The sequence below is a fragment of the Lethenteron reissneri genome, chromosome 59, assembly GCF_015708825.2.
Source record: "Lethenteron reissneri isolate LAM-NWPU_2019-01 chromosome 59, ASM1570882v1, whole genome shotgun sequence".
Classification (NCBI taxonomy): Eukaryota; Metazoa; Chordata; class Hyperoartia; order Petromyzontiformes; family Petromyzontidae; genus Lethenteron; species Lethenteron reissneri.
Window position 1 is genome coordinate 5287282 of NC_083837.1, and position 21952 is coordinate 5309233.

Below are 21952 nucleotides of genomic sequence, written 5' to 3' on the forward strand. Positions count from 1 at the left end.
TGTATTGTAAAAAAGAGGATTTGTGGAACAAAAAAGTCCAATGGTGGATTTTTTTGGCCGTCAGCCCTCCCATTGTACCTGATTGGCTTCCCTAAGCATGAACATAATGTATCATTATTTTGTCGCAGGTAAATTTAATCCTGTTAGAGTGCACGTGCGCACGAATGCGAGGGGCGAATGTACTCACGGAAGATATCGCCTTGAGGGTACAAGAGATGTCGTGGATCTATCGGTCAGTTGTGAACGAGCTATGCCATTTTGGACTACATCTGTCTATGTGTTCAAGTAGTGATTGACCTATGCCATTTTGAATACATCTGTCTATTAGATCTTGCATTGATTAAGCAGTGATTGAGTATGTGTATATTTGATCGAGCAGTGATTGAGCTATGACATTTTAATATTTATGTCGAAATGATTGATCATTGATTCAGCAGTGATCCAGATATGACATTTTTAATACAGGTGTCTATGTGATCGAGCTATGACATTTCAAATACACGTGTCTATATGATTGAGCATTGATTGAGTAGTGGTCGAGCATGTGTCTATTTGTTCGAGCAGTGATCAAGCTATGACATTTTGAATACGTGTCTATGTGATCGAGCAGTGATTGAGCAATAAAATTTTGAATATTTGTTTCTATGTCATCAAGCATTGTTCGAGCGTTGACAAATTAGATAATAAATAAAACACTATGAATTGTTTTTATTTTACCAGGTAAGGCCCACTGAACGACATAGCTCTTTTTCAGACGTGTCCTGGCCACAAATGATAGCTCATTAAAGTGGCTTATCACATGGAAATTGATCTCAGCCAGGCGTCAGGGTCGGGGTCGAACCCCCAACATCCTGTACACCAGGCGAGGTAGTTAACATCTCGCCACCATGGCACCGCATTACATATGTCTATGTGATCGAGCATTGATCGAGCAGTGATCGAACTATGATTCTTAATACTTGTGTTTACGTGACCAAGCAGTGATCAAGCAGAGGCATTTTCTTTTAATCAGCAGTGATTCCTGTCACGATTTGTAGATCAAAAAAGACGATTTGTGAATCGAAAAAGCACACTGGTGAAATTCCTTGGACGTTAGACCTCTCATTGATGCTGATTGGCTTCCCTGAGGATTAACATAATTTATCAGAAACTAGCTTTACTACCCGGCTTCGCTCAGGACTTGGATTCTTGTCTTGGAATAATACAACGCCTAAGCGAGGGTGGGGGAAGGTGCGTGACGTCAGCAGACACATTGTGTAACGATGCCGCATGTGGGTGACATCACAGATGTGATGTCGCCGCTCACTTGTGCAATGTCAGATCCATTGTTTCCCCCCCCCCCCCCCAAATAATAAAAATTATATTTTTATACTTTTTACATTGTGGGATACCAGTGGCGGCTCCTGCAAAATCTCTCAGGGGGGGCAAATGTCTGGATGATTGATAAGGATAAGGTCCACCCATGTAATGGATAAATTAACAGCTTAAGCATGTAAAGGCAACTTCACTTCTTTAATATTAATGAAAAATAAAGTGACTCTTACAATACATCTTGTTTGTTTATATACTCACTATTAAAACAAACCACTCAAGTTTATTTTATTAAAGATTCCACTAGGTAGCGATAAATTATATTGTTGGATGAAACGTGCTTACGTATGATGACGTAAGCACGTATGATGACGTAAGCACGTTGGGGCTTGCCCTCCCGGAGCCATAGATAATGCATTGGAGCGCCCCCGTTCGAAAAAAACATCTTTGAATGTAAGTCTATGGGGCCACTCGGGGCGATTCTCAGCCGGAGTGAAATCGCCCCAAAAGAGGCGGTACTCCACAGAACGTGACATGACGCTGATTGGACTATATCCAGAGGCTGCAGTGACGGCTAGCGTGACTGTGGTTGAATGACATTGGTGGTGCGTCGCCCAATCGCCCTAATGAAGAAACCGCCCCTGTGGGATACCCGGCCTACGCGGAGGGTTGGTGGGTGGATGAGTGAAGTCAGCAGGCACACTGCGTAACGCTGCTGGATGCGGGTGACGTCACAGATGTGACGTCTGTGACGTCACAGATGTGACGTCACAGACGTCACAGATGTGAAATATTGCCCGGCAAGTGAGCAGTGACGTCACAGATGTGACGTCACAGACGTGATATAGATTGCACGGCAAGTGAGCTGTGACGTCACAGAGGTGACGTCACAGACTTGATATATATTGCACTTAAGTACAATATATTATACATTTCCCTTTTATTTTATATAGATATTCTCTCTGATTAATTGTATCCTGATACAGCGCCGCGTGTGGATGTACTCACGGAAGATGTCGCCTTGAAGGCCGAAAGACAAGTCACGGATGGTCACGTTTGTCAATAGATTTGGCAACTATGTTAATGAAGCGTTCAACCTCACTGATGTTTGTCAGGTTTACCAGGTAATTTAACCGCGTTAACGATGTTTATTGACGACGTGGGCGAAGAGTGCTCCCGAATGCGATCTTCAAGCACACGGAGAGCGCGTCCACCTCCCACGAAGAACAGTCCGTAGTGGTCGACCGTTGCTAGGGAAGTGACGTCACTGGTTGCTAAGGTAACAAACCTGAAGCCCACGTGGTCCACTGCATCCTCCAGGCCTGAGTCGTTGCGACTGTCAATTTTGACTTTAAACTTTCGTGACTTGCAGGAATTCATATTTTTTGTTCTTTCGGTAAAGTCACGTAGATAGAAAATAACATTTTAAATTAAAGCAAAAACCCCACGACGTTTCGATCGCAACACAAGCGGTCTTCATCACGTGTTGCGATCGAAACGTCGCGGGTTTTTTGCTTTTATTTTAATTTATTTTTATTTTATTGTTATTTTCTATCTACGTGACTTTACCCGAAAGAACCAAGAATATAGTTACGACTGTACTCTGGTCGCCACGGGTGAAGAGGCCGAGTGGGCTCGGTTCAACTGTTGCCAGGTACCTCCACCACTCCGCTCGCAGCACACACACACACAGTGTCCACTATGTACGGCGTGAAAGAAGTGTTTAACATGCTGTAAACACGTAGGGGCCAGTAGTAGACCCTGTGTGTGTGTGCGAGTCGCACGCGGTGAGGTGGAGGGGCCGTGAGGGCCGCGCGGAGGATCCCCCGTCTATTTAAGACCGAGACAGGAGGAGGATTTCACCACAACTCTGTCTGTCGCCTGACGAGGCAGGTTGTTGTTGTAGTTACAGGCGAAACGTCACGGTACTTGAATTGTTAATGTTGTGGGTTTACTCTCCAACACACCGATGTGCTGAACTAGTAACTAATTGGCATGTTTTGTTTACGTTACGTTACAAACCTTACTAATATTTGCGCGATCTAACCCAAACAAACAAAAACACCCTCTAATAAGTATATATTTGTATTAATTCCATGGATGTACCTTGGCCTGGGACTGGGGATTGGGAAGTTATGGATGCAGCTTCTGTTTGTACTGCCATCGGAATGACCAACAAATAAATAATGCACACGGATTGGTGACTACAGTACTAGGCCCACAGTGGTTTTATATTAAATTTAATAGTGTATGTGCTTTGTGGTTGCTTTATTGCGCGTGTGTATGTACTGTGTAACACTTGTTTGAACGCAGGTGATGGGGTCGTCCATGTTGGGTGTCATTGCGGCCAAAGACAAGCAGCAGTACGAAGACCAGGACGCCCTGGTCTACCATGAGGACGAAATTGGCCTCGCCCGGTCACAAAGTACGACAGCAGTACAGGTTTCCCACCACACATGCACACACCTACGGGTTTCCCACTACAAAGATGAAGATCCCCCATATAGCCTTAACAGACTGTTGTGGCAAGTGCTGTTGACAAGCACCTATGAAGGTCGGCACGGTCTACCAGGGGGTGGGTGGCCAACACCACACCCGGCCGCCTTTGTCTCCCAAGTGGTGACGTATACACACCGCTCCAGGTATTCATTTGAGGTTGAGGTGACCCAGTACCGGTTCAGATAAATAATCGTCACTGGTGTTGGCCATGAGCGGGAATCCAACTCGGATGTTTGCGGGGTTCGGAGCGTAGATTACTATCCACTGCGCCACTGCTACCCTCACATAACGCACACAGAAATAAACACACACACGGACCCGCACGCACGGACACACAGGGACCTGCTCAACATTGAAATGTGCAGCCCTTGTGTGGCGGCCTGCGTTGAATTTGGGCGTTCATCTCGTCACTCATGCAAAAGGTCTCGACACAATCAATGGCAGTCCCCCTTGCCCTGCCCGGCACGCACATCGGGCTAGTCACCCCACGCACAGCGCACACAACGTGCGTGTCGCGTATGCCAAATAAAGAGCCATCCCCTAGTATACGGCAAATTCGGCCGACCGCTTTGGGGGAGGCCCCGCGTGTAGACATCAGTGTTACATGTAATGCTTCCAGTTTAGTTTGAAGGCATCGGGGGGCCCACGCACCCCGTTATTGACGGCTCTGGCCAAAGTACGGCAGCGCGGAGCACATGTTACGCGCACGGGCCACGTTGCGTCACGTGTACGTGACATACGAGGCAAGCACCTGCATTGCGTGTTCATCACTTGTAAGGCATGCCCTTTGTGCATGTGACGTGCGTAGTGTGTGCAACACGTGGGACATGTATGTCACACATGCGCATCGCAATGTGATGTCATGTGGACGTGGACATTTGAATCGCATGTAGCTCTCTGGTGGGCAGGACTGATCTTTGCGTGGGCAAGTAAGGGGGTGGCTGATTAATACTGATACGGAGACACGTCAAGCCACACACTCGCCAACACACTCACACACTGGCACTCACTGCACACTCACACACTCGCACACACCGCACTCACACACACTCACCGGCACACTCGTGTGCTTGCACACTAGTGAGCTTCCACAAAAATGTGCTGGACATTAGTGAGGCCACACACCAAAGAGCACACACCAGCAGGTTTACATATCAGTGAGCTTACACACTCGTGGGCGCACACACACAGTAGTGAGCTTACAGATTAGACAGCGTACACACCAGCTCACCGGTGAGCTCCACACTGGTGAGTTCTTAACCCTAAACCTAATAGATCCCAAATGTCATGGCTAAAGTTATTTTCCACACATGCACGTGCAGACACGCGCATACATACGCACGCACATATGAAGGCATGCATACACACATACGTGCACACAAACACGTATGCTTAGACATGTGTCAACATATACAATTCCATGGCGTTGTAATTGACACTCCCAGAAGTGGAATCAGGACTCCCGAGCGTGCGATATAGCTCAGTGGGCCTTACCTGGTAAAATACATATAATTAGTTTAGTTTCAGGATGTAGAGTTCTGAAGATATTTCATTTTTCAATCCTTTCTGAGCGTTTGAGTGTGGGTGAGTGTGAGTGACAAATACTTATGATTTTTTTAAAATTACAAATACAAGCATTTCCAGCTATTGACATTAAATATATAACTCTGGAAGATGATGGTGATACAGGTGGTGGGTAGGGGTAGCGTAGCGTTTAGCACACTGCGCTACGAACCCGGCGACCCGATCTAAATTCTCGCTCATGCCAAACGCAGGAAACGATTATCTGAAACGGTCATGGGCCTCTCCTAGGTCGACTCAGCCCAAAATAAGTACCTGGTGTTGTGTAAACACTGCTGGGGAGACAAAGGCTGCCGGGGGTGGTGTTGACCATCCACCCCTCGTGTGCCATGCTGGCCTTCATAGGTGCTCGCTAACAGCACTTGCTCCAACAGTCTATTAGGTCTATATGGGGAGTCTTTGTCTTTGGTGGTGATGATACAGATTGTGAATGATTATACAGATGGTTAGGATGATAATGATGATACATTTGGTGATGATGGTGATTATGAAGATGGTGGTAATAATGGGACTGTAAGAGTTGTCCTTGAAGATTATATTTACTGTGTAACATTGCGAAGACACACTAATATAAAATGTATTCATTAAAGCAAATGATTTTAAGCTTTCGTGACTGCAGGAATCCATACTCTTTGGTTCTTTTGGTAAAGTCACGTAGGTAGAAAAATAAAATAAACCAAATAATATATCACGACGTTTCGATCGCAACACAAAGCGGTCATCCTCAGGCGGAAAAAATAATCCAGCAGTGGAACTGCTGAACCAGTGAGAGAGCTGTTACAAGAAGGTTATTTACGTGGCGATGGGCAAGCAAGTGGGGTATGAGTTGGAAAGGAATTCCATCCCCGGACGCAAGTACGTCAGTTGTGTTAATGGGGGAGATTAGGGAGAGAGAGATTAGGGAGAGAGATTTGCATGAAATGAGCTACCGTCGCTGCATAAGAGTATTGTCGCATATGCACACAACAGCAGTGTTAATGGGAGATTAGCAGGGAGATTAGGGGATTAGCAAGTTAATGTCATGTCTATGTGTAGCACAAGCTCCGGCGCTGCCAACTGCACTGTGAGGCAAGCGCGTCCACGCAAGAGAACCACCGCAACGGTGATCGCGCCAGTGATACACAAAGCCTATCACACAGCTAGAACCATCGATACATCAAGGCTAAGGGAGCAGAGGTGGCCATGTTAGTGAGACTACAGCCCGTTAATGCAGAGGCACCTAACAGGGCAATGCAGTCGGAGATAACAGCCGTGTTTCAAATCTGCCTTGTGTTTGCGAAACACGGTCCGAGACATGTCGTTTCGTTTCCCCAATGTAACTGCTGCCGCAGACACAACTTGGTTTGTAGATGCCAGGGTATTGCATGTTAGGAATGACATCCTTCACAGATGGATCAAATCATGGATTTTGTGTACCGTATTGAATCGGACCTGGATCTTGTGTTTGTTTAAGATTTTGGAAATCTTTTTGGTAACACCTGCTATGTATGGCAAGGTGATGGTTTTGATTGGGTGCTCAGATGGTTGTCTCCCCATGGTTGGGGATACAGCTTTGCGGATTGTGCAGTCTGAGTATCCATTCATTTTGAGGGCTTGGTGTACGTGCTCCAGTTCACTGGCTAGTTGGCGCTGGACGGAGATGCAGCGGGTCCTATGGTGTAGTGTTTTGATGAGGGAGTTCTTCTGGGCCGGATGGTGGTGGGAGTCAGGCTTTAGATAGGAATGTGGGTGGCTTTCCTGTAGACGGAATGTCCCAACGAGCCATTAGGCCTCTTCTCGATCAAAACATCCAGGAATTGTAGCTTGCCATCATTTTCCACTTCCATGGTGAATTTGATGGATGGGTGGATGGAATTGATGTGGTTGAAAAACGAGTTCAATGCTGGCTGGCGCTTTTGGCCAGATGACGTTAGTGTCATCTATGTATCTCTTCCACAGGGAATGATGTAGGGTGGATGTCAAGATGGCATATGTTTAAAATTTATCCATGAAAACATTCGCTACCACTGGTGATAAGGGAGAACCCATAGGGGTACCTTAATTTTGTTTGTAGAATGTACCATTCCAGATGAAGTAAGTGTTGGTAAGGCAGTGCCTCACCAAAGTTGGTACATCAGGATTCAGTCCCTGTTGGACCAAGTCTTAAATGATTGCTTTGGTGTTAGGTACAGTTACCTTGGTGAACAGAGAGACTACATCGAAGCTGACAAGCAAATAATCTGGAGATAGTGAAATGTCCTTAATTATAGAAACCAAGTGAGCTGAATTAAGTACTGCTGAGGTGGTCATGCCCGAGACCCTGCTTCCTTTCTATGGATTTGTGCGGGATACACGGCCGACGCAGAGGGTTGGGGGGGGATGCGTGACATCAGCTGTTGTGCATGCACAAAGCCAGATAACTTCACTGAGATTTCTTCTGCGCCACTTTGGCCTGGAGCCTTGCATAGGGAAATGACTGCACGTTAATGCAAACTCCATATTTACATTTTTTTCTGTTTCCTAAATTTAGAATAAACTTAATTTAGCATATCGTACATTTCTACATACAGTGTTACAGCAGCAGTTACATGATCAAAAACAGCAATATCATCATCAGCATCATCATCAGCAGCAGTTATATGATCAAAAACAGAAGTAGCATCAGCAGCAGCGACATCGTCATCATTAGCAGCAAGTCGGGACAATGTCAGCATTAGCAACAATGCCACGAATCTGGATCATCCTCTCGCATTGTCAAACTTACCTTTCTTGTTAACGGTTCAGGTTGCTGTGACTTGTTTTACCAGTGGCGTTAACCCTCGAACCTTACGTGGGGCAAATACTGCACGTTAGTCAGGGGAATGTGGTGCAAAAGTGAATTTAAACTCTATGGGCAGATAGCTCGCAGTAGTAGGTGTCCATTGCACATTTCGTCATTTGTTCTTTCCACTTTCCTCTCTGTCTTGTAGTGCCAATATGTCTCAGGTAGTGGCTACATCTTCTGGCACCAATCTCTTAATGATGTCGTCGTCAAACCATTCTCTGTTAGCTCTTCCTCTCTTTCCGGTTCCTTCCATTTTTCTGAACAACACACTTTTAATTTTCCTGTTGTCCAAATAGTGCCAGTTTCCTTCCCATCACTGCCTGCATCATCATCAGGTTGTCTTCTTCTATGTGCAACCTTTTTCTCACTTCTACGGTTGTCACTCTTTGGGTCCCGCTTAGATGCGGCATCTTTCTGTAGCAATACATTTCGAGTGACAGTATCTTATCTCTGTTAGTCTTTTTTTTAATGCCCAAGTCTCGCAGGCATACAAAGGTGTTACTGAACCCGCATGTTCTTAAGATGTTCAGCTTGGTCTTGCAACAGATTTGCTTGCTTCTCCAGATGTTATTGAATACTGCCATTAAACTCATACGTTCCGCTTTGCATTGACAGTTATCAAAACGTTACACGAGCACTGCATTTATTTGATTCCTATATTTAGTGCTACAGCAGCAGCCACAACATCGTCATCAGAAACAACATTAATATTGGTAGCAGCAGCAAGAGCAATGCCATTACAGTATCCTGATCATAACGGTCATCATCCCGTAGGTAAACTTACTCCAATGTTGTGAGTTGTTGAGGATCTGCGAAGCTGGAGGACCTTCAAAAGTGAATGAACCTCTGCAGCTGTGACGCTCAACAAGGAAAGGTGTGTGTAGCTCGGCAACCTCGGCGTCGGTTCTTTAGCGAGTGGCCGTAGGCAGCCCACACGTACCACGTTCAGCACGTGGTCTATCCGGCCCGTACACGTCCAGGTCAAAAGACAAAATTTAGACGATAAAATATATAAAATATGATTTTTCCGAAAGAACCAAAGTGAGGTTCTGGAGTCACATCGTATAATGAAATACCCCTTGAAAATTTACTTCTTGAAAATGTATATTGGAGAGAGGAATTTAATTTATATTATGAGATGTTGCTCATTTGTACGTGGGCGCTTATTCTATCAAATCAAATCTCTACGCAAAAGCAAGCAATTAAAATCTTTCTTATTGTTCGGATTCAAGTATACATATGTAATCTAGATTTGAAGTTTTCGTGACTGCAGAGATCCATACTGTTCGGTTATTTCGGTAAAGTTATCTTATATCTACGTGACTTTACCGAAAGAACCAAAGAGTATACATATTTAACGCGGCATGTGATCAACGAAACATCTATAATATCAAATTGTTTTGCAGCGTAATTCACAGCATACGTCTTACACAACTAACACGATCAAACATGCACTATTTAAACGAATGCATTCTCCGTTCTGATGAACTTTAAACCGCAGCGTATTTATCGAATTATTGCAGAGGGTCTCGATTCAAGGCCGGTGGCCGCTCTGGTTAATACCGCAGTCTTGCTTCGCAGTCGACACTGTTAGAGCGAACACGTACATGATTCGTAAAAAAAGAGAGTCGGCCAAGTGTTGTGCGGCGTAATTATCCAAATTTGAGGAAGTTACTCGCAAATTCTTCCATTGGGGAAGCCGCCTAATAACATCACAAACCAACTGGCAGGGTAAAGCCCGCTTGCAAGGCCTTGGCTGAAAAAGGGCAGCTGTCCCCAGTGTCCCCCTGGCGCAGGGTACATATGAAAGGGAGTCCGTGGAAACTGGTATTGATGTAGTTTACGCGTCGCTATAGGCGGCAGGGTGGCACATTGGTAAGTAACCCTTGCGCCTTGCAGCAAGAAACATGGGTTTGATTCCCGACTCGAGCGCGTTTCTGCGTGGAGTTAGCATCTCTCCCCCTGTTCATCAGAGTGTGTAAGTGCAATGGAGTGTTTGAGTGAGGGTGTGTGCGAGTGAGTTAACGTGAATGTGTGAGTGTGTGATGATTGTATGTTCTCCCCCTCTTTTGAGTCTCCTCCGCGTTCTCTAGTTTCTTTCCATAGTAAAAAAAATACCCAACACGAGTCTGGCATTGGGCAAAACATCCCAATACTCAAAAATCACCTGCAAATTACTCAATTGGGACTACACAGCGACATCAAAAACTTTGCAGGATGCTCATGAAGAAGAGTCTTGAGTTTTTTTCAGGGTAAACAAATGTAATAATAAATCTTGACTTAAAGCTTTCGTGACTGCAGGAATTCATATTCTTTGGGTCTTTCGGTAACGTCACGTAGATAGGTTCAAAGAAAATAACCAAAAACTGTCTATAGTTTTCTGGTTAGATTTTATGTCGCTATTTCATTATACCTGATGATGATTGCTTGTGTTGCAATCGAAACGTCGTATGCTATTATTTAATTTATTCTTTTATCTTTATACGTGACTTTACCGAAAGAACCAAACAATAATTCCTGCAGTCACGAAAGCTCCAAAATTAAGATTGAACCACTTCTACGGGGAAGTTCTAAGTTAACCTTTTTCTCTCTCTCTGGGTTTTTTGTTCTCTCTCTCTGCCTGTATATTTAGTGCATTTTTTTCTGTCTACACTCGTTTTTTGTCGTTCTTAGTTTCTGCTCTGTCTGTGTGTCTCCGTTCCTCTTGTTTTTATGTTTTGTCTTTCTTTGGAATTTTCACACTTAAATTCTAACTTAGCAATCTTTGAAATACGTAATCGACCAGGCTATGCGTTAATTGTGTGTTGACCGACTCTCTGTGTCGTTTTACATAACATTTCGATACTTTGCTAGGTTATTTAATTTAGTGTGTTCTTTCTCCCTCTAAGCCTGCGTACTTTACTACGCGTCTCTTCGTACTCATTGACATGTAAATTTTTTCTCTAACCCCTCCCTCTCGCTGCCTCCGCCCCCCTCTGTCTATTTAAGGCCACCCCACAGAGACGATCACCCCTCTCTGTACCTGTGTTGCTCTCTCTATGTATCTTGGTGATATCTGTCTGCTTATATGTCTGTCTATAGTTTTCTGGTTAGATTTTATGTCGCTATTTCATTATACCTGATGATGTTTGCTTGTGTTGCAATCGAAACGTCGTATGCTATTATTTAATGTATTATTTTATCTATATATGTGACTTTACCGAAAGAACCAAAGAATAAAAACTACGACGTTTCGATCGCAACACAAGCGTTCGTCATCAGGAAGAAAAAAATAGAGGGGGACAGCTGCTGAGGCAGACAGTCTGCCTTATTTGAACCGGTGTTGTGCCTATCCTAGGTAAACTCTGTCTTAAATGAGTACTTAGTGCAGTGTGTATACATGAGCACAGGGGAGACAGAGGTGGCTGCATGCGCGTGGTGCTGGCCACCTACCTCTTCGTGGGCCATGTCGCCTAACAGCAGCACAGTCTGTTAAGGCTCATTTGGGTGATCTTCAACTTTGTTGTACGTTTGTGCCATCTTGTGTGTCCGCTGTCACAGATTCCAGGCTACAACCCTCCGGAGTCCACCCCATGGGGATAACCTTCTCCCCGGCCTAAAAAACCCAGACAGTACTAGTGCATCATGCATGCGGTGTCAACAAGAGGTAAGAGGTGCATGAGTGGGCACATACTGTGGTTTTTACACCTGCAGAGTTAATTAAGTGTACATTGTGCTCGCAAGCAGAGGTAAACAATAAAAAAATCAGTGGCGGTTATGAGAAACGCTACCCTGAAGTAACGGACGGTTTGCACTCTGAACTTGCAATCCAGAAGTTACTGGTTCGTTTTCCCATCGCAGCGGTTGAAACAGTGGTGCAATTTTCTTAAATTTACAATTTTAACCTTGCCAACCAGGACAAACAGTCAGGTGAGGTATATTAGCGTCATGATGTATTCATAGTTTAGGACAGCTTATGCCCACTTCTTAACCAGCCAAGACACTGACCCCCTTGTGGTGAAGGTGATTTCACAAAAATATTTGTTACTGAATCGGTGGTGTTTATTGACTAACCACAAAGCACTGTGATCCATTCTGGTATATCTCAACATGTTCCGTGATCCACCAGAATGCTATGACCAACAGTTACCCGGATGGATTTAACCGAGTAATATAACACGAATGACATGCCAAGTGCTTGTGGCATCTATTTGTCGAAAAATTATGTTTTTAATCCATTAATTCTTAGTCAGGGATTCTTATTTGCCATCAGTACCTGGGGTGGCAGCATTGGATGTCCCGGCAGCAACCGGGGTGGTGGTGGCAGTGAGGAAGCTGCCAGCAGCTGCTGGGGTGGCAGCGTTGGATCTCCCGGCGAGAGCCGGGGTGGTGGTGGCGGCATTGGATCTGTATGTGGCGACCATGGTGGTAAAGGGGGCGATGAATCTCCAGGCAGCAGCCGGGGTGGTGGTGTTGGCATTGGAGCTGCCAGCAGCAGCTGTGGTGGCAGCGCTGAATCTGCCAACATCAAGCGCCATGGCGGTGGGGGTGAATGATATGCCAGAAGCAGTCGGGGTGGGGGTGTCGATGCATCTCCCAGCAGCATCCCTGGTGGTGACGGCAGAACTGCATGTGGCTGCCAGGGCGGCGTTGGAGGCAGTGGTGGTGTTGGTGAAGACTGTGGCCGTGGCTTTCTCCAGCTCCTTGAGCTATCGACGCATAGAACACATCGGGACTGTGAAAATTACGGCTTCGTATTACCAATATCTTGCCTGTCCAGAGAAGCACAAGAACTAACGTTGTACATAGAAACCTATAGACTCAGAGGCCCATAGACTGAGTCACAAATAGCAGTGGATAGGGTCCGGAACGCTGTGGTGGAAGTAAAAATATGAACCCAACTGCGTGCTTCTGAATGGAACCAGGGACCCAAGAAGTGTCATCATAGGCTTTCCCTCACAATCAAGGATGATTGTCTTCCAGAGAAAATTTGGATTTTCCGTGGGTCCAAAGATGGCTGAAGAGACCAATCTGGGATCGACAGATTCTGCCGCAACTCGGGCACGTGTCCAGAAATAGTGGTGGGTGGAACTGCGTTAGTCAGTCGGGCAGCAGCCTGTTGTTTCCGCCATTCCCACTTTTCCTGTTTCTGCTCTTAAGTTTTAAAATGTTTGGCTCCTTGAAATAGACTCTGTCTCCATGTGAGGTGATCCTGGGAAAGAGACTCCCTTGAGTTAGTGTCGATGGAGCACTTCTTCATGTTGGCCTTGAGGACATCCTTGAAGCACTTTCTCTGACGGCCTATATTCTCCCACTGTTGGTGAATCAAGTTTTATAGTTTTTCATTGAGGCGTTGGCGGAAGAGGTCTTGCTTAATGGAGTCCTATAAAGCTTCAATGTTAATCTTCTGTAGACATCTCTTCCGATGAAGCCGTCGCTTGGGAGCCAGTTTTATGAGCATGGTTGAGCAGATGAGTCGATGATCAGTCCAGCCACCAGCAGCTACTAGAACAGCCTGGATGATGCAGACATCTTTTGGATCCTGGGCATGGACAAAGACGTAATCGATCAAGTGCTGGTGCTTAGATCACAGACGATGCCATGATGTTTTGTATTTGTTTTTCTGGCGTAACAGAGTGTTGATGATGATGACTCCATTTTCCGTGCATTTAGTCAAGGGAAGGATGCCGTTGGAATTGACTTTACCCATTCCTTCCTTCCCGACGGTTCCATTACAGAGGTTTATGTCTCTTCCAACTCTGGCATGAAAATCACCGAGCAGAATAAGTTTGTCTCCCACAGGAACAGGAGAAAGGACCTAGCCAAGGTTGACATAACATTCTTTTTTGGTTTCATAATTGGAGTGAAGAGTCAGGGCATATACGCTGATGACAGTGGAATATTGGCTCCCCACCCGTTTGAGACATAGCCATGAGGCGCTCACTGATTCCGATAGGTAACTCATCAAGTTCATTCTTGATGGAGAAACCAACTCCGTGCAGCTGCCGCTGTTCTTCCTGTCTGCCTTTCCCGAAGAGGGTACCGCCATCCTTGTTCCTTGAGCTGCCCCTCCTCTTCTCGTCGAGTATCATTGAGGGCAGCCACGTCAGTGTTGTATCGTCTGAGTTCCTGGGCCACGATTATGGTGCAGCATTCTGGACGTTCACTTTTAGGTATGTCCATAAGGGTCCTGACATTCCAGTTCCCAAAGGCAACTATCTGAATTTTATTGTTTCCACCACAGTAATGGGGATCCTTCTGAACGTGGTTATAAGGGTCCTGACATTCCAGTTCCCAAAGGCAACTATCTGAATTTTATTGTTTCCACCACAGTAATGGGGATCCTTCTGAACGTGGTTATCCAGTCGGGAAGGAGTGAGACAGACTATGTTTAGGGCCACTTTTCTAGCCCGTTCCCCACGTGGGGTGAGCAGAGTGGATCCTTTAAAAGGACTGCTTAGTCGCAATTACAGCTGCAGAAACACACTCTTGTTTCTGCTGAGTGTTAGACAACCTTCTTGTAGCTGCCACTTGTGTGCTAGTGTAATGCGGGCGCGGGCGACCTCCCGGATGTGACGTCACGGAGAGGTGGAGTTAGGTGACGTGGGAGGAAAGGTTAAGGTTCTTAAGGGAGGAGACCGGAAGAGGAAGGCAGAACGAGTGGGACTGGACCAGAGTAAGGCCACGTGGGCAAAGCCAAGGGGTGGCAGCGGCGGCCAGCGGTGGCCAGCTAAGGGAGCAGCCAGCGGAGCTGCGAGAGAAGACAGCGGTGGGGCGGCTGGAGAGAAGGCGGACGAGGAGCTGCGGGGAACACAGCCGGCGAGGCTGTGTGTGAGGGAGAGGCTACGAGAGCGACGAGAGGAGAGAGAGGCTGAGAGAACGACGAGGGGAGAAACTGCAGGAGAGCAGTATCAGTGTCAGTATAGAGTCTTATAGAAGGACAGCCGTGCGGGTTAAGAGAGAAGAACCGAATAAAGGACACCAAGCCAGACATCGTGGTCGAGTCCTTTATTACATTGGTGTCGGAAGTGCAACGGCATGTCGAAACAAGTGAGAAAGAAAAATGTTCCAGCGCCGGCATCGGCTTCTTCGTCCGAAGACGAAGACTTCCCTCCAAACATGGATCCTGCCAGGGTGGTGGAGGAGAGCCCTGCTGAAACGAGTGCGGGGACGGGAGTGGAAGATGTAGCCACAGTGTCAGGGCCGCCGACACCATCAGACGCTGATCGGCGATGGCTGCAGGTGGCTGAGCAACTGGAGACTCTCAAGGACGGCCTGGGCCAATTGTGTCATCTCGTCACCCCAAGCACGGCGACGGAGAGAGCGGAGAGTGCTCCACAGGCCGCCACGGGTTCTTCACTCCCGGCGCCATGGGCCACGCGGCAGGAGGCCGCCATCTTGCGCGTGCCGCGGCGGGAATCCGCCATCTTGACCACGCCGCGATTCGACGCCATTTTGAATTTGCCTCCGGAGGAACCATCGGCGGAGGGCGGAGTGAAGCGAAGTCGGAGTCGCCATCTCACCACGGTCAAGGAATTCGCCATTGGGGGCGACTGGAGCGCTTTCGCCTGCAGATTTTTAGCGGCGGTCCGTTCTGCGAGATGGACCGATGCTGAGGCCTTGGAAGTGTTGCCGACTCTTCTGGACGACGAATCTGTTCGTTTTTTTCGCTCCATTAAGGCCGAGAAGAAGAGGACATTATATGGAGTTTTTCAAGAAATGGCCGACGCCTACGAGCCACCTGACGACGCGCATCGGCGATTCGCTCAACGACAACGAGCGCCCGAGGAGTCGCCTGTGGCGTACAGGGGTGCAGTGCTTGATTTGGCTATGGCCGCGTATCCAGATACAACACCTGACCTGCTCGAGCCTCTCATCTTGGGCAAGATGCTCGAGCTGTCGCGGGATCTTGGGATTCCCATGCCGGTGTGCGGGCATGAGAAGCTCACCTCCCGGGCGGCGGCGAAATGTCTGGATGCACAATTCAACCTACGACGATGGAAACAGGTCACGGCGTGGACAGGGGGGCCCGTCGCGGAGGGTGGCGCTCTGGGTTGGGACCCTACGAAGTCGGTATACGTGCCGGATGAGCGGGGCCCTCAGGAGCTGACGGCCGCCTCGGTGCCATGGTCAGGCCGCGGTGGACCGGCCTCTCGTGCTGCACCGCCGATACGCGGGCGGCGCGATGCAAGGCCTGCGCTTCGGCGCAACGACGCCGATTGCTTCCGCTGCGGACGGAAGGGCCACTACGCGAAGGACTGCTGGGCCCGCATCCCGGGTCCGCCACAACAGGAGGCCTCATTAGCGGCCAAGCCGCCCAAGGATCCACCGAAACAGGCAAGTCGGCACGCACCAGACACCCGGCAAGGCTTTACACCTCACCCATCACCTTCGTTGTGCGGTCATAGTGTTGTTGTTAAAGAGGGACCTTCGACGGGGCCTTGTCGCTCTGTGACGCAGTGGCGCAAATTGGCACGGAGGGTTGTTGCGGCCGCTACGGGTTCGTCCACCGTGCCGGGGTCTATACAAGGGGTGGACGTGCGCATTTTGGTCGATTCCGGGGCGTCCGCGACTATTATTTCGGATGTCATTTTTCATCTGTTAGGCATCCCACCCGGGGCCGTGCGTCCGGTTTACGGGTCGTGCGTCGCTGCGAACGGGGGTAGTATGGGCATCGTGGGCCAGGTGGACGCTAAAATATCTATTGGGGATGTGTCGGCCTCGGGCGTTGTGTTGATTTCAAGATCCTTGGCAGTTCCCTGTTTATTGGGCACTGATTTTCTGGCTAAGATGCCTATTTTGATCAAAATTAATGAGAATTGTATTGAACTGCCGGGTGGCCGTCAAATTTCGTTTCTGCCGTCGCCCTGGGGGCGACCTGCTTCGGCCGTACAAGTGCAGGCGCTATCCGTGGCATCTGTTGATATTCCACCTGGTTCACAGATGCTTATTCCCCTGCGGTATCGGAAGCCCCTGCCTGGTCGGCTGGGAGCGGTTGGGATCTTGTTGTCACCTTCAGCCTCGATAACGGCCGGATCGGCGCTGGTCGGAGCGCAGACCATCGTCCGGCCAGATCAATTACCGTTTTTGCAGGTGCTCAATGCGGGTACGGAAAATGTCTGTGTCCCAGCCGGCACGGTTGTGGCACATGCCACCACGGCATTTACGGCTCACGATTGTTCGCATAGCCAGGGAGTGGTTGCTGGTGTTTCCGAGCCTGTGGCTTCGGATGACCGCTGGATTGCTAGCTTATGTGACGGAAATTCTTCCCTGTCTGTGGATCAACGGGGTGCGCTTCATAAATTGTTATTGACGTATTCCGATGTGTTCAGCTCCAATGATTTGGATTTGGGACGCACCTCATTGCTTCACCATCACATTGCTACAGGCGACGCTGCCCCTATTCGGTTGAATTCGCACCGAATGAGTCCGGCCGAGCGAGAACACGTTCGGGGGGCAGTGGAGGATATGTTGGCTGCGGATATTATATCGCCGTCGAACAGCCCATGGGGCGCGCCTGTGGTTTTGGTTAAGAAAAAGGATGGCAAATTGCGATTCTGTGTTGACTTTCGGAAATTGAATAAGATATCGGTGGCAGATGCGTATCCCCTGCCGCGTATGGACGACTCCCTCGACGCATTGTCGGGGGCTAAGTATTTCTCTACACTGGACCTCTCTTCGGGATTTTGGCAGCTTCCCCTTGACGAGCCCTCACGGGAGAAGACCGCATTCCGTACGCCGCAGGGGTTGTTTCAATTTAACTGCCTTCCGATGGGGCTGAATGCGGCCCCTGCCACATTTCAAAGGCTCATGGAACTCGTTTTGACGGGGTTGCAGTGGGAGACATGTCTCATATATTTGGACGATATCATCGTCTTCAGCCGCACATTTGATGAACATTTAAGGCGGCTGGAGACGGTGTTCGCGAGGATGCGCTCCGCGAACTTGAAATTTAAACCAAAGAAATGTCACCTACTGCAACGGTCCGTCCGTTATTTGGGGCACATCGTGAGTGCTGAGGGGGTGTCTACGGACCCGGAAAAAACGGCGTGCGTCCGAGATTGGCCGACTCCGGTCACCGTGGGGGATGTACGTCGCTTTCTGGGATTTGCCTCGTATTATCGAAGATTTGTACCGAATTTTGCGACCATCGCGAGGCCCTTGCACCTCCTTACGGGTAAGGGACGTAAGTTTGCGTGGGGACCGCCGGAAGAGGCGGCCTTTCAGAGTCTGCGTAATCTGTTGGCTACCGCCCCAACATTGGATTATCCGGATTTCAATCAACCGTTCATTCTTGATACGGATGCGAGCGACACAGGTATTGGCGCGGTGTTGTCTCAGTCTAAAGGGGGCGTAGAGCGCGTCGTTGCGTATGGTAGCCGGGTCCTGTCGCCCGCGGAAACACGCTACTGTGTCACTCGCAGGGAACTCTTAGCCGTTGTTTTTTTCCTACGTCAGTTTCGACCGTACCTGTACGGCCGTTCCTTTATCGTACGTACGGATCATGCGGCCTTGCAATATGCCCTTAAAATGGATCAACCTTCCGGCCAGCTGTCGCGTTGGTTGGACACGCTGCAAGAATTTTCATTTCAAATTCACCATCGTAAAGGGGTGCGCCATGCGAACGCAGACGCACTTTCTAGGTTGCCGCAGCGCTCCCCTTGCAAATGTGCGTCGGGGACGCAGAGATGTGCGCCCAGCCTACCCCCCCCTCAGCCGGTGGTATTGGCTGTGGAGAAGTCGGATGCTACTGTGGAACCGGGGCCGACTGATGGGGTTTTGAATCTGCCACGGTCTGTTTGGATAAGGGAGCAAATGATGGATGAGTCGTTAGTGTCCTTGCGGAAGCGATCCAAAGTGGAGGTTGGGGGTCCGGTTACGGAGGGTGCGCCGGAAACCGCGGTCCGAGATGGTCTGCTTATGTGGAGGGAAAGTCTCCAGGAACACTGGCGTCTAGTGGTGCCTGCGTCCCTCCGATACGAGTTGATTAGAACTCTCCATTGTGACACGCTATTACATCTGGGTGTGCAGAAGACCTTGTTGACGTTGCAACGTCATTATTTTTGGCACGGCATGTCGACGGATGTCGTGGGGCACGTCCGCGCGTGCCCTGACTGTGCCCGGCGTAAGCCTCCTAAACATCCTTATGTGCCACCCTTACAGTCAATTCGGGTGTCTCGGGTCAATGAATTGGTGGCACTGGACATTTTGGGACCTTTCCCACCTTCGGCGAGGGGTAATAAATATTTGCTGGTCGGGGTTGAGTACCTCTCCCGTTGGCCGATGGCCTGGCCGTTGCCCGATCAATCGGCCGCGGCCATTACCGACGCCTTTTTGTTCGGATATGTTATGGACAAGGGTGCGCCGGAGAGACTCCTTACGGATCAGGGCCGAAATTTTTCTTCGAAATTATTGGCGGAAGTATGCGCGGGCCTAGGGACTAAGAAGGTCCGGACATCCCCATACCATCCGCAAACGGATGGTATGGTTGAGCGGCTAAACCGGACATTGTCTGCCATGCTGTGCCACACGGTGAGTGAGCAACAATCGGATTGGGACCTGCACATCCCGGGGGTGCTTTCGGCGTACAGGATGACTCCTCATGCGGCTACGGGTTATTCGCCATTTTACCTTATGTATGGTCGGGAAAACGTGCCGCCAATGGATGTGCAGATGGGAACCGGTGTGAGGGGACCTTGTAAACCGCTTCCTGACTACATTCGGGACACTGTTCGCCGGGTCTCGGAGGCGCGGGAGAGTGCCCGTGTGGCTACGGCCAAAGCTCAGGCCCGAAATGAGAGGTACGCACGGCGTTCCAAAGGGGAGTGCCCCTGGAAGGTTGGGGACCTGGCCTGGCTCCATTGCCCGCAGGTGCGGCCGGGTACCTCTCCCAAATTTCACAAACCTTGGCGAGGGCCTGTCCGCCTCATTGAGGTTCCTAATCCTCAGTCGGCGCGTGTTCAAATTGGTTCTCGCCGCTGGTTTGTTCACACGTCGCGCTTGAAACCGTATGTTGCTCCCCTACATGATGCATCATCTCCCAATGTTGCCTTGCCGGGGTCTGTTGCTGCCGACTCTCCCCCGCCTGCGTCCATTGATCTTGCTAGAGCGCCTGTCGTACCTGTTCCAGGCAGGCCGGCCTTGACACCGGAGGGGACGAGGCGCTCTGCTCGGAGGGTGCCTGCCAGATCTGCGGGTCCTTCGAGCCCTGCAGCCCTTCCGACCCCGCTGCAGACGCATCCGCGGGACAAGCCCAAGACTGATCCTTCAAGGACACGGGACGTTGGTGGACTTCCAACAGCGACAGGGGGATTTCACCCTGTCGCTCCTCAAACTCAATCACGTTCCCGTTCCGCGGATGGGCCGCCGACCGTCCGGGACGGGCCGGCGACCCGCACACGCTCTAAATCCCTTGTGTTTCGTTGATTGTTATGTTGTATTGTTCTTACTGTGTATTTATTGCCTGCTTCTGCTACGTTATTGATTGTTGAGTTGTGTTGATTGTTCTTACTGTTATATTGCATGCTTGGTGTCCTTTGGTGTGTTACGCTCGGGTTCGCCCGCATTACTGTTGGTGTTGTTCAGCCGAGGTCGGCTGGGTTTTTCTCCACGGGGGAGGGTGGTGTAATGCGGGCGCGGGCGACCTCCCGGATGTGACGTCACGGAGAGGTGGAGTTAGGTGACGTGGGAGGAAAGGTTAAGGTTCTTAAGGGAGGAGACCGGAAGAGGAAGGCAGAACGAGTGGGACTGGACCAGAGTAAGGCCACGTGGGCAAAGCCAAGGGGTGGCAGCGGCGGCCAGCGGTGGCCAGCTAAGGGAGCAGCCAGCGGAGCTGCGAGAGAAGACAGCGGTGGGGCGGCTGGAGAGAAGGCGGACGAGGAGCTGCGGGGAACACAGCCGGCGAGGCTGTGTGTGAGGGAGAGGCTACGAGAGCGACGAGAGGAGAGAGAGGCTGAGAGAACGACGAGGGGAGAAACTGCAGGAGAGCAGTATCAGTGTCAGTATAGAGTCTTATAGAAGGACAGCCGTGCGGGTTAAGAGAGAAGAACCGAATAAAGGACACCAAGCCAGACATCGTGGTCGAGTCCTTTATTACACTAGTTTGTGGCTAGAAGCTTCTAGACTTCACACTCATGCTCCCGTCGTCACTAGTTGGTCACCAAAAAAATTGTATTGAATGTGCCAGAAGATGTTGTTCCTTTAATGAAACACGCCTGTGCATGATTTATTTTATTGTGGAGAAGCTGTTGTACAGCAGCTTTCACGCAGTTCTTGAGAGAATGGAAACATGAATCCAATGGCAAGGAGACCAGTACAATTGGAGATATCGTTTTGCTGCAGCCTTGGTCCGCCTTCACAGCTGTTGAGATGTTAACATCTTCTTCCGCCTACTCTGCTATTGAGGACTTGTTAACCCATGGTATGCTTATTATAATGGCGGCCTATTCTCGCCATGTCACAGCATAGTTACAGGGTATATGTGGCTTTTGAAGAGGAAAACCATTGGCATTTTCAGTCTGAACCACACCCTGGTGGGGCTGTCACTGCTTGGTCCACAACTGCTTATCCGCCAGGGTTGCCGCTGCTTATTTTGCAGTTAACCTTCACAGAAGGTCGTTCCACTATCCACCACCTGCGGACGTGCTAGGTAGCAGTGCAGCTCTGCCTCCAAAGTTTAGTGGCGGATTGTCTAAATATATCTACGTACATAAATGACAAGTAGGAAGAAGTAAGAATAGGTTTTACTCTTTCTGGCAATAAAACAGGTGTCAAGATGTT

The 21952-nt window shown here is 49.1% G+C and overlaps 1 protein-coding gene across 1 annotated transcript; it reads left to right on the forward strand.

Annotated features, from left to right (window-relative positions):
* Window positions 1-15893: 15893 nt before the first annotated feature.
* Window positions 15894-18169, forward strand: LOC133357696 (uncharacterized; the record flags this gene model as incomplete). Its single annotated transcript, XM_061575791.1, has 1 exon — window positions 15894-18169. A coding segment is annotated over exon 1 (2166 nt), but the record flags the coding sequence as incomplete, so codon positions are not given.
* Window positions 18170-21952: the final 3783 nt, after the last annotated feature.